This window comes from Caenorhabditis elegans, chromosome X (genome assembly GCF_000002985.6).
Source record: "Caenorhabditis elegans chromosome X".
Classification (NCBI taxonomy): Eukaryota; Metazoa; Nematoda; class Chromadorea; order Rhabditida; family Rhabditidae; genus Caenorhabditis; species Caenorhabditis elegans.
This window is the reverse complement of record NC_003284.9, coordinates 15088478-15100593: the sequence shown is the minus strand read 5'-3', so window position 1 is coordinate 15100593 and position 12116 is coordinate 15088478. Positions and strand designations below refer to the sequence as shown.

Below are 12116 nucleotides of genomic sequence, written 5' to 3'. Positions count from 1 at the left end.
TTTTATTCTTGAAATTTCGAAATTATAGTGATGATTTCAATTTTGAACTGTTGAATCATCACTACAAGTGAATCACTTTTTGTTTTATCAGCACCTCCGTTTTGCTCACTTTCTTCTTACTTCAACTTTACATTTCATTCAAATTTTCTCCTTATTTAATTTTTGCTATTTTTCAGAATAAAATAAAAATGCAGATGTTATATGACGACGGTGAGAATGTCGATTTTAACAAAAAGCTACAAAGGATGATGCCAACGCAAATTCAGGATATTGTGAGTTATTTTTTAAAATATGTAAAAAATAATTGTTGAGCAAGGTGAATGGAAATTAAATCTTAGGAAAAAAAAAGAATGTAAGAAAAATTACCAATTACTATAGAATAGGCTCAATTTTTATTAGTCAATTTAAGGAAGAAAAAAGCTCCGCTGAACATATAATACAATAACTTTTTTCTGAAATTTTTTTATTTATTAATTGAATGCCAGCTCAACATCTCAATTTTCTAAAGCTGTAATAAAGTTATTGAGTTTTTTTACAAAAACCAAAAGTTGAATAAAGTTCATGAAATAAACTTTTTTTTTGGCAATACCAATTTCGAATTTCCACAAAAAAAACTTCAAATCCAGCTTCATCATCCCATTCACGGTACCCAAATTCGTAACTTTCAGCCAGGCTTATAGAAATAAAAAAAACCAAGATGAGTATTGTCGTAGAATGCTTTAAAACTCATCAGTTATCCAAATTACAGATTGCCACATTCATTTTTCTGATACTTCTCCCGTGTGGAATCCTGCTCCATCTCCTCTACGTCCTTCCAACCTGGTATCCAGTTATGGGAGAAGCATGGGTCATTCGTGCAACGTGTTTTGGTGTACTGGTGTTCAACTTATATTCAAACTGGGTGTACATGATTAAGACGGGCCCAAATGGACATCATTCTGCTCTCCCAAATGTCATCAAACCCGGATACAAGTGAGTTTTAACTATTATATATAAGTATTAAGCTAGATTTTATAAATAATAAAAGCCAATTTTGAAAATTTCAGACACTGCCACAGTTGTCATTCCATGTCTCCACTAAGAGCTCATCACTGTCCAGGTAAGTACAGTGAAAATATACTTTTTTCAAATGACGAAAAAAACACTTTTTTTCAGTTTGTGACGTGTGCATCCTTCGCCGTGACCACCATTGTTCGTTCGGGGCAGTTTGCGTCGGGCATTTTAATCAGAGGTTTGTCTTATATGAATTTTACTAGCAATTGAAGAATGTTCTAAATTATATAATGAAAAATAAAAATAGTTGTAAAATTTCCACCGCAATTAGTCACTTTTCTGTCACTTTCAAAAGCAAAGCTTGACAGAAAATTATGGCGAGATGCTGAGTAAAGTCACGATACTATAATATTAGACCAACAGTATACATAATTAATATTACTGCAAATTAAAACGTTTATTCACAATATTCAGATACTTTGTCGCCGCAGTCATCAACCTCTTCATTATGACTCTGCCACTAGTCTCCTACTCATGGAGCCTTCTCAATATCAAAATGACGAACGAAATCGGCTTCGGAAACATTTGGCAAGTGGTCATTCCCCATCTTGCCTGGATCGCCGGATACATCTCAATCTACCAATTCCTCCACGTCCTTCTATTTGTCTTCACCTTCACCGTTTCGCTGTTCACTTTTTACCTGCTGACTGCTCAAGTTTTCTGCATTTATCAGGGACAGACAAGAATCGAGTTTTTGATGGTGAGCTATATGTACAATTGAAAATAATTTTTAAATGTTTTAAATTATTATAGCAGAAAATAATAGATCAAATGGTGACGATTTTTGTAATACTGTTTCACTTTATGGGGTTATTCAAGTAATGTCGGAAAATTAAAAAGTGTAGAACAATTACGTCACAACTGTATTCAAGTATACACCTTTTACCTTTTTTAAAAACATGTATTTAGATACATTTGTGACGTCACAAATGTATTTAAATACATTTTGATACATTACTTGAATAACCCCATTAGCTCGAATGTATCGAATCTAGATTTTACTGCTTTTAATATTTTGCTCAAACATCAAATTCGGCCGGCATCTCGAATGTCGCATAACATTTTTCTTTTCTTCCAATACAAAAATTTTTTCGATATCTTTCTGCCTAGAAGACTTCCGTTTGGTCTGTGAGGAAGTCACCTTAACTGCAACATAAAATCTCAAACAAATATAAATCCAATTTTCAGGACGTTCACGCATACCAGCTCGGACTCCTTGAAAACCTCCACCAATCGCTCGGCTCCCGGTGGCCATTCATTGCCATTTCTTGCTTCATCCCAAGTCCTCTGCCAACTGATGGACTCGGCTTTGTCACTCGCGAGATGTTCAATCTTCATACCAAAGATCTCTAAATTTCACAATTCTCAACTCGAATTTAACCACGTGTGCTCCATCTTTCTCCCGTTCTCCTTCCTACTACAAGTCCAAAAAGAAAGTGCTTTGAAATTGATTTGAATAAAAGTTTAAAAGTTTTTTTCAGCCTATGATTTTGTTAAATTCTTGTCCAGGTCTCCTCAATTTTTCGACGCCGATCGCCAATCTAAAATCAAAATGATAAGAGCATATTAATGAAACATAGAGAAAGATGACAAGACTGATAAGAAGTAAGAAACAATTTTTGATAAGAAGCTTACACTCGGTATTCTACTACCTCGGCAGTTTGCTCCACAGCACATTCGAGATGAATGGTAAGTCCTAAATTAATTATTTAAATTTTAAAATTTTAAAATTTCTAATTATTAACTTTTAATATTTCAGTGTTTATTGGCTTACTGCTAGCCACTGTTGTAGCTTCTCAAAGCTCGGAAGGACGCGATGAGAGCTACACTTACAAGCAACTTTGCATAGTGGACGATAAGCCTCAAGTTCTTGATGGTAAGTTTTATACTGAGGATTTTCTATTTAGTTGGTATAATTTGACAGGATTCGACTGCCGCAACCAAGTTGCTGTCGCCAGATGGCAAAACGCTGTGAACACAACTGGGTCAGTTTGAACAAGTCTAAAGTGTAGATTGTTTGAAGAGGAGACCAGTGATCAGAAAAATTGTCAGCTATCTAACCAAGATCTTATCAGTAATTTCTTTTTGGGTATTTGTATAGAACTTGCTTCATTAGGGGAGAGGGACTGATATGCGATAAAGTTTTAAATATTTTTAAAATTTAATTTTAAACTAAATGGTCTTCACAAAATTATAAACAAAATTAATGGCATAAATATACATAATCTGAATAGATTTTCATTTTTCAAATATTTAAAACTTTAGTACTAATGAGTTTTCCAACTTAACCTTCTCAATTTCTAGCTGGACTTTCCTGGAAGTCGAAACCAAGGAGAACTACTGCCCACAACTTCAAGCCTACTCTGCTGGATATCTTGAAGGACTACTTTCCAAGACAGTGCTCACCTACCATCTCAAGAATGCTCAGGAAGATTATTGCAAGAACTTCACTGGATATTGTTCCAGACTCTCAGACTTCCTCACTGAGAACCAAAAATGGATTCAAAGCAGTTTGGAGACCGTCGCCCCGGATGATCTCTACTGGGGAGCTGTCAACAGAACCTACCACCAAGTTTCTGGACTTATTGATGCCTATGAAGGACGCGAGTTCAAGCCAAGAATTACCTACGAGCTTCACCCGATTCTCTATTTGAACTTGAACGGAGATTTCTATGATTTGGAGAAGAAATTGAACAAGACCAGAGATCCAGCTTTTGAGCAAACCGGTGGAAAGTGCTCCGGATTGATCAAGGTCGCTCCAGGAAATGCAGATCTTTTCATCTCTCAAGTAACAATGTCAGGATTCCAAAATATGCTCAGAGTTATTAAGCTTTACAAGTTTGGATATGGTTTGTAGAAGAAGGTTTTTTCAAACAAGAAAAAAAATTGATTTTTCAGACCGTCAGTTCTACCCAGGATACGCTTCATCCTTCTCCTCGTACCCAGGTCTTTTGTACTCATCAGACGACTTTGCACTTCAAACTTCTGGATTGGCATGTTTACATCAAAATTTGCAATTCTTATCACCCCATTTCAGGCTGTCATCGAAACCACTATCAGTGTCTTCAACACTTCTCTTTTCGAGAATACAAAGCCAGTCGGCCAACTTCCAACATGGATCCGAGCTATTGTCTCCAACCAACTTGCTCGTGACGCTAGAGAATGGTGCAAACTCTACTCTTTGTACAACTCCGGAACCTACAATAACCAATGGGCAGTTCTTGACTACAAGAAGTTCAAGCCAAATCAGCCACTTCCAAAGAATGGACTTTTCTACGTCTTGGAACAAATGCCGTAAGTGTACCGGAAACAATAACACTGAACAGTATATTTTCAGTGGAAAGATTGTTTACTCCGATCTGACCTGGTTCGTCGAGAAGTACTCGTATTTCCCGTCCTACAACATTCCATTCTTCAAGGAGATCACTGAAATTTCCGGATTTATCGGACAAGCCGCTAAGATGGGAGACTGGTTCAAATGGGGAGCATCTCCCAGAGCAAAGATCTTTGAAAGAGATCATGGCAATGTTCACGACTTGGATTCGCTCACTGCTCTCATGAGATACAACGACTATAAGAATGATGAATTCTCCAAGTGCAAGTGCAACCCACCATACTCTGCTGAAGCTGGCATTTCTGCTCGTGGAGATTTGAATCCAGCTAATGGAACATACGAGTTCCCAGGACAAGGACACGTTAACCACGGAGCTCTTGATTACAAGGTATACAGTGTTGGAAAATGTCGAAGGCAATTCGTATTTTATAGGGTACAAATGTTGAGTTGATGAAGAAGTTGCAATTTGTCGCACAAGGAGGGCCAACATGGGGCAAGGTTCCATCTTTCAAGTGGTCTGAGTTTGACTTTGTAAGTTTTGAGAGTTTTAAGTATTGCATCAAGATTCAATAATCATCAAGATGTTTGGCCACCACATTTTTGCAAACAAATGGTGCAAACAATCCTAAGAGCTGTTTTTGTTTTTTTTTGTCAGAAATGACGTTTCTGTAATGGTTTTTTTTCCAGAAAGACAAGGTCAACCACGTCGGACACCCAGACGAATGGAAGTTCAACACATTGGTGCACAAATGGGAAACTGAAATCAATGCTTAAAATCGTCATATCACTCTTACATTAATTGATGAATTAACTCTCATTTGCCTTCATTTTTCACATAGTTGTTACTAAAGTATTGTTTGTTCTAATTCAAATACGTGACATTCCGATCAAAACCGAAACCGATTCACTGGAATTCCGCCCACGACGAGTCAGAACGCGCGAATACTCATTTGAAAGACTGCTCAATATAGGACAGACGTTTTTTTCTTGTCATATTTGTTTGTGCTCTCCCTCTTCTTGCTCAGACTCTGCCGACTCTTTAGATGTCATGTTAGTTGCCAACAAGTACGGTAGTGAAGAGAGACAAGTCATCACAAACCGAGATACGCAGGTTGTCCATATTGACATTTGATTCATTCGACTCTGGGAGATCCTTCTCCGCCCCTCTTAAAATAAAGCGACTGGCTATCATTTTGGTTTCGTATTCTACACAGAACTAAGGTAGCACCTGCACTTTTGTTCTATAGTTTGTTAATAATGAATAGACCTTCTGGTAAGTCGTAAACGTGAAGATAAACAAATTATGTTAATTTTTTCCGTTTAGTGACTATAAAAATATCAAAATTGGAGTACCGCTAAAATGGCCAAACATCATAGTAAAAGGTTTCAAAAAGTTTTGAAATGATATATTATGATATTTTATATTTTTAACACCGTAGAAACAGTTTTATTCGTCGTTTTTTACGTCGTCGTACTCCGCATTTGAAAATTAAAATGTGCTTCGCGTTTTTTGCGTGACCCATCCAAATATATTCCTTTTGTTCAAAAAACCATTTCATTTTACAAAAATAGTTTCATCATTTTTTGCAACTTTTTTTCTACACTTTTAAGGCTCAAACGTGGTTTTAAATTTTTTTGCTCACAGAACAAATTTGTCAGAACAAAATTTTTTATAGTTTGATTTTCGGAGCATTTGTTTCAAATTCAACAATACTAAACATACACAGTTTGATATTTGATGCTATTTGATTATTTAACAAGTGGTTAGATTGAGATTTATTTGCCTTTGATCAGATTAATCGTAAGTGATCTTTTACGCGAAAGAGTAAAAATCGTAATTTGTGTCGAATTGAAATTTAAAAAAAGGCAACAAAAATTCTTCTTTATTAAAAAAGATCTTGTTTGGACTTACTAGTATAGTCTCTATCGTGTCGCACCTTAAAGGTGGAGTACCGAAGTTTGAGACAAAATTTTAAGCGGGCAAAACTTTTTTGAGAAATTTTCAGAACGTCTCATTACGAAATTTGGTAGTTTTGGACCATTTTGGGTCTAAAAAAAGCAAGTCTCAAATTTCGGTATCCTACCTTTGAAATATTTTCTAAAAATTAGTGCTGCCGTCTCTGCTAGTACTGGATTTGAAAAGAGCCCGGAAATTAGTGTTGCCTGCAGTAATGGGAGAACTATTCTAGATGAATAAAATTAAATATAAAATTTTTTAAATTGATCACATTTGTGGTTATCCACAATTCCATTTTTTAACTTTCAAGTTTGAAATGAAGCCACTAATTGATTTTTTTAGTATTTATTAATTAAATTTTAAATAGTCAGAACTAGTTTCAGGTTATGACGTGGACACTGAAAAACGAACTGTTGGTCTTCGAAATTTAGAAGAACGGATTTTTGTATTACTTTTAGCGGTAAGTACCAAAGCACAACATGCGTCTTCTTTTATCGTTTCAACTAATTGTTCAGCTTGTCGGAGTCGCATTTGGAGGTTACGTCATTTACTTGATGTACAATAGCGTCACTATCAGTGAAAGATGATCAGACGAGTCGGGAGGTTTCAACGGGTATATAATTCTTGAGTAATTGTTTTATGATTTTTTTTAAATTTTAACATTGTAATAAAGAAGTTTCATTTCTGAGAACTTGTTGTACAAAAAACGAGAATCAGAGTTTGAGTGAATTCATATCGATACATAAATATATTGGAATAAGGTGACATGGAAAAAATGATGATTTTTGTGAAAAACATGGAAGTTCCTGAAGTGAAATTATGTAGAATCGTGATCTAGCAATGTTTTGCATCATTAAATTAGTTTAATATTTTCCTAGTTTTCTTCATTTGCTGGTCCAGACGACTCGTCGTAGTAATAATCATCATGGTTCCTTCTGACAGAGGGTGTTAGATGTATTTCTTCCTCCATGTTCTGAGCAGTGTCTTTGGCATCTTCTTTACCAGTTATCACAGTTATGCCGCATAGGACTGCTGACTTTTGGGGGCGGGGTAAGTAGAATCTGTAATCGAGAAAATCGACAAAGAACCATAATTTTGCCGATTGCAAAAACTCTTTAAGTATGAATTGTCAACTTTTTTAACCTTGGTAAAACTAGGTCTCTTAGCTAAGTGAGGCGGAAAATGCGGGCCTCATGACGGCCTTTAGCCGCGCGCTTAAGTCCTGTGTGTGTGTGCAGCGAAATGCGCAACGTAGTTGTCTGAAAGCGGCCGACACGTTCGGGGTTCCGCGCCGCACTATAAATGAGGTGTGGGTAAAGCCATGCGAAGCCAGCACATGCGTCGTTGCGACGACCTCATTGAAGCCTTAGGTAAAACTATGTTTACCGCACATTCCTATTTTTGAAATTAGATTATTCTTTTTGAAAGACTCACTTAGAACCATCCAAAGTTTGGTTTGCCATCCGAAATTTGTATTCTCCAAGAGCAACCATACAGCAACTGAAATAACGTTCAACTCAAATTTAATACAAATATGATAATTTTATATTGAGGTTCAATGCGTAATTTGGGTTAGATTGAATTTTTTTTCGTGTTTTGGAGCATTACAAATATTTTGCTTCTATTTTTAATGTTCCTTTGTACTTAATGAACTAAAATACATACCGAAGTAAATTTAAAATCTCAGTTTCTCGGTGTTACAAATCATACATCACTTGTATGTATCAACACAAAAAAGAATACCTGAACAAGAGCGCAAACATCAGCACTATCAAAATCCCCGAAATGATCAAATACTGAGGCTGCATAAGATCACAGTTGCAGTTGATTGCAATCAGATAGCGTACAAATCGGACAACAAAGTAAGAAATTAGCAAGAAAGAGCCAAGTGCCGTGATGCCCAATGATAAAAAGAGCAGGAGATAGCATATGGATCGTGTGAGAATGTCTGAAAATTATTTTGACTGAATATCTTTAAAACTCCTCAAAATAGGTTCAGAACTTACAAAAATCAATCATAAACTAATTCAAAAGTGGTTAGAGATACATACTAACTGCTAAAAAAACTTACTCAAAAAGTATAATATCCTTGAGAGGTAGTACCCGCTTGCCACAAAAATTTGCATAATATTATTGCTCTTCGGTTTACTTCTTTTTTTAAGCTCTTTCCTCACAGCTGCATACTCCATACTTTCAATGGGTAGGCAAGTTCCAGCTCGTCCAACTTTTCGATCATTTGAGTGATTATGTGAAATTGCCGTTGAACTGTCTGTGTTGCTATTCTGGAATTTTTTTTAATTTTTATATTAGTTTTTTTTGAAACTACAGACTCACACTAATAGGATGACTGATATCTGTTTCTTCTTCGCTTTCCGAGTCATCATCGAGTATCTTTTTAATCTGAAAAAGTTATGCCTGATGACTGTTAAAACTGGTTAAACCTACTTGAATTCGAAGCTTGTGGGTGTTTGGTCGATGCTCCGGAGATTTAATAAACACCAGATCAACAATTTTCTGAACACAGTTTGAAGAAGAAGGAACCAAGACTTCGGAAGTGTAAGGCAGTACTTTCCCATCTTCACTCTTCGCATATCCAAGTAGAACTTTTGGAATTTCATCAATATGCCCGAAATACTCAAAGTGTGGTGGACGTTTTAATAACATTTCAATGAACGTACATCCCAGAGCCCTAAAATAGATAACTTCGTTAATAAAAAAATATCAATATCATCAGTTACCAAATGTCTGCCGGTAGCTCATAGGCATTTCGGTTTCCTGGACCAAGCGCACTGCTCAGAACCTCAGGAGCCACGTATAAAAGAGTCGCTCGAAAATCTAAAGTGATTTCAGAGGCAATCGCTATACCGAATCCGTCAACAGCTAGATCACGTACGAGCCCAAAGTTTGCTAATTTTATGCTATCGTTCGACGTGATCAGTAAGTTGGCTGCTTTGATGTCACGATGAATGACTGGTGGACTCAAATTGTGAAGATAGTCTAGGGCTTCGACAGTCTGGAATAACACACATAGATATTAATAGGAAGTAAAAAGTTACCTCCATTAAATACTTAATGGCAGTATCTTCTCCTAGCGTTTCTTTCACTAACAGATCCTTCACAGACCCACGTGGTAAATATTCAGACATTATATACATTTGATTGCTGAAAACTATTAATTAATCTTTAACAGGGTCGCATGGCAATTGCCAAAATTGCCGATCCTAATATTTCCGGTAATTTTTCTAACTCACGAGTCTGCATAGATTCCTAAAAAGTTCACGATTCGATTATTATCATTTGTCACTTTATGCAAATGGCGAAATTCGTATAAAAATGTGTCCAGCCTCTGAAATCAATTATCTTTATTTTAATTGCTAGCCAGTAATTCCATACGTTCGAAACTTTAGTCTCACTCTGTGTCCAATGATTGAATATTGTTAAATCAACTTTTTTCACTGTCTCAAATGTGTTGCCGTTGGAAAACTTGCAAACCTGAAAGTGGTATTTTTGATTTGAAAGTTAAAAGTTTGCACTATTTATCAGTTAATATGATGTATGTGCATACTTTAAAGTTTTGTACTAAAAAGCTAAACATAAAACGATTTAATTTTTAAAAATCTTCAATGTTACATTAGTGTAATAATAAGTGATAAAGGTGAATGTACTAACAAACAATATATATACACATATAATCATTTGGAAAATTTGGATATTTCAATAGTATAATAACCACGCATTTTAAAATTAAACTAACAATTCCATCATTTTCAGTAGATTAAACGTGATTTGAAATTTCATTATATAGCTTAGAATACATTTTTCCAAGAACATGCATTTAAATGGCACATTCTCTGCGGTATAATATATTCAGTGGAAATTTGAATGATTTATCTTATTGTGTTAAGGTTGCACGTGATATTAAAACTCAGTAACATAGCAGGGCGGGAAACGATTTTTTCCGGCAAATAGGCAAAATGCCGGATTTGAAATTTCCGCCAAACCAGCAAATTGCCGATTTGCCGAAATTACCAAAAATGTTTCGGCAAATTGTGGTTTCGCACTTTTTTTTAAAATTTCAGAATTTCAATTTCAAATGGCAAAATTAAACGCATCTTATGAATGTTCTTACATCTATTTTGAAAAATAAGCACATTCTATGAAAATATGTAGAAAAAACGGAAAAATTTAAAATGACACCGTTTTAACTGTTTCCGTCTTATAAAAATATCTCTCTAAACATTTCCGGCAAATCTGATATCCGGCGAACGACAAATCGGCAATTTGCCAAAAATGAAAATATCCGGCAAACCAGCAAACCGGCAAATTGCCGGAATTAAAAATTTCCAGCAACTCGGCAAACCGGCAATTTGCCGATTTGCCGAATTTGTCGAAAAATCAATTTGCCGATCGGCAATTGCCGTCCACCCCTAGTACAACCCTTTCCTTTTTTAAATAGAAAATTTGAAATTCATAGCCAATTCAGCGCTTGAGAAAAAAACAACCAAAAAAGAAAAAAAAAGACTAACCGTTCCAAATCTACCTTTTCCTAAATCTTGAATATATTTATAAGAATCAATAGATGGAATTCTCATAGGATCACCCAGAGGTAATCGTTGATCCAGCCATTGCAAAAGCTGGGAGCTTAACTTTAACTGAAATACTAAATTTATTATAGACTACCAAATAACTTGGGTGGAAAAATTACCTCAACCGCATTTCGATTGTAATTTATTGGCATTCCCGTGGGCTCCAAACTCGACAAACTTGAAGAAGCAAAACGGGAAAGTTTTCACTTTTTTTCTCACGAAAAACTGATCGACGAGTCGTGTTGCAAAAATTGCAATATTTGCGAGCGGAAACGTAGCAGGTAGATGGAGAGAGAAAAAGAGGAGAGAATCAAATTCAAGTCGTCGACGTCAAATGATTTTTGTCAAAATATAGATAAGCGGTAAATGATTCCATTATCGAAATTTGAGAGTTAAGCGAGCGTATTAGAAAGCATTCCACGTCTATTCCACAAGGTCAGGACTACACAGCATTTCATGTAATCTCATGGAAACCCCCCAAAGTTGTATGATTTGTTGTTGCATGAGTTTTTTTGAAACTTAAAAATGTTGAAGCTATGTTTTTCAGAATGATTGACGATTTAACCTTTTAAATTTTTGCTTTTTTTAAACTTGTGCATCCCCATCAAATGATCAATTCTTAAAGCTTCAGCTCAACTTTGTGAAAAACAAAATAATGATGATGTTTTTTAACCAGTTCAATAAAGTAAAAAATATACATATTTTAAAAATTTAAAAATATTTACATCAATGCTTTGATCAATTTGGTCATGAAAATTAATCGAAACATTTTTTTTTTGCATGCAAGACAAATGGAAAAAAATATGCAGCTCATTTCAAAACCTCAGATTCAGAAGAGAATCAGAAGAGAATTTAGTTTGCCTCCCACTGTATTATGTATTATCGAAAATGCGTGTCCTGGTTCTGCAATACGATAAGCTTATTAGTGTCGTCAGGTGAACATTGAACAGCGAATTCCATCGCTTTTCTTCTACGTAATTGATATTCGATCAAAATGTAATTAGTATAATAGTGCTCTAAGGTAATGCACACTTTTTTTTAGACAAGCAGTGTATTTGGAATTTGGCAATAATGATAATTTTTAACATAAAGTGAAAATCACAATTTAAAACATTTTTACAATCTATTAAAAATATTCAAATCATGTTCTATATTTGAAAATTTTGGATATTCATACATTATATTG

The 12116-nt window shown here is 35.2% G+C and overlaps 4 protein-coding genes across 4 annotated transcripts; 3 read left to right on the top strand and 1 right to left on the bottom strand.

Annotated features, from left to right (window-relative positions):
- Positions 1 to 174: 174 nt before the first annotated feature.
- Positions 175 to 2528, top strand: dhhc-1 (Palmitoyltransferase). The gene is made up of 6 exons (NM_078109.7): positions 175 to 272; positions 749 to 972; positions 1047 to 1099; positions 1156 to 1231; positions 1468 to 1753; positions 2242 to 2528. Exons 1-6 carry the CDS (start codon positions 189 to 191, stop codon positions 2404 to 2406), a joined length of 888 nt encoding a protein of 295 aa, NP_510510.1. The 5' UTR covers positions 175 to 188; the 3' UTR covers positions 2407 to 2528.
- A 111-nt stretch (positions 2529 to 2639) lies between these two features.
- On the top strand, positions 2640 to 5251 carry F09B12.3 (Putative phospholipase B-like 2; the record flags this gene model as incomplete). Its single annotated transcript, NM_078108.5, has 9 exons — positions 2640 to 2742; positions 2813 to 2929; positions 2978 to 3038; positions 3358 to 3902; positions 3952 to 4046; positions 4091 to 4347; positions 4391 to 4775; positions 4820 to 4918; positions 5075 to 5251. The coding sequence occupies 9 exons, from the start codon at positions 2640 to 2642 to the stop codon at positions 5159 to 5161; spliced, it is 1749 nt and encodes a 582-aa protein (NP_510509.2). The 3' UTR covers positions 5162 to 5251.
- Positions 5252 to 5520: 269 nt separating this feature from the next.
- On the top strand, positions 5521 to 7032 carry F09B12.7 (Movement protein). Its single transcript, NM_001270325.4, has 3 exons — positions 5521 to 5660; positions 6728 to 6804; positions 6860 to 7032. The coding sequence occupies exons 1-3, from the start codon at positions 5645 to 5647 to the stop codon at positions 6929 to 6931; spliced, it is 165 nt and encodes a 54-aa protein (NP_001257254.1). The 5' UTR covers positions 5521 to 5644; the 3' UTR covers positions 6932 to 7032.
- Positions 7009 to 11197, bottom strand: flr-4 (Serine/threonine-protein kinase flr-4). The gene is made up of 12 exons (NM_078107.6): positions 11050 to 11197; positions 10871 to 10996; positions 9738 to 9836; positions 9596 to 9690; positions 9401 to 9506; positions 9083 to 9357; positions 8790 to 9033; positions 8679 to 8744; positions 8416 to 8626; positions 8088 to 8292; positions 7779 to 7844; positions 7009 to 7405 (listed from the first exon to the last, which is right to left on the bottom strand). The coding sequence occupies exons 1-12, from the start codon at positions 11080 to 11082 to the stop codon at positions 7219 to 7221; spliced, it is 1713 nt and encodes a 570-aa protein (NP_510508.1). The 5' UTR covers positions 11083 to 11197; the 3' UTR covers positions 7009 to 7218.
- Between the last annotated feature and the right edge of the window lie 919 nt (positions 11198 to 12116).

What these genes read in the sequence shown, in the direction of transcription:
- dhhc-1 (NM_078109.7), top strand. Translation starts at nt 189, where the DNA reads ATGCAGATGTTATATGACGACGGTGAGAATGTCGATTTTAACAAAAAG. An exon ending in AAGAGCTCATCACTGTCCAG is followed by an intron (nt 1,100 to 1,155) that starts GTAAGTACAGTG and finishes ACTTTTTTTCAG; the next exon opens with TTTGTGACGTGTGCATCCTT. An exon ending in GTCGGGCATTTTAATCAGAG is followed by an intron (nt 1,232 to 1,467) that starts GTTTGTCTTATA and finishes CACAATATTCAG; the next exon opens with ATACTTTGTCGCCGCAGTCA.
- F09B12.7 (NM_001270325.4), top strand. An exon ending in TTTTTGTATTACTTTTAGCG is followed by an intron (nt 6,805 to 6,859) that starts GTAAGTACCAAA and finishes CTAATTGTTCAG; the next exon opens with CTTGTCGGAGTCGCATTTGG.
- flr-4 (NM_078107.6), bottom strand. Translation starts at nt 11,082, where the DNA reads ATGCCAATAAATTACAATCGAAATGCGGTTGAG. An exon ending in GTGAGACTAAAGTTTCGAAC is followed by an intron (nt 9,691 to 9,737) that starts GTATGGAATTAC and finishes AATTGATTTCAG; the next exon opens with AGGCTGGACACATTTTTATA. An exon ending in ATATCAGTCATCCTATTAGT is followed by an intron (nt 8,627 to 8,678) that starts GTGAGTCTGTAG and finishes AAAAAATTCCAG; the next exon opens with AATAGCAACACAGACAGTTC.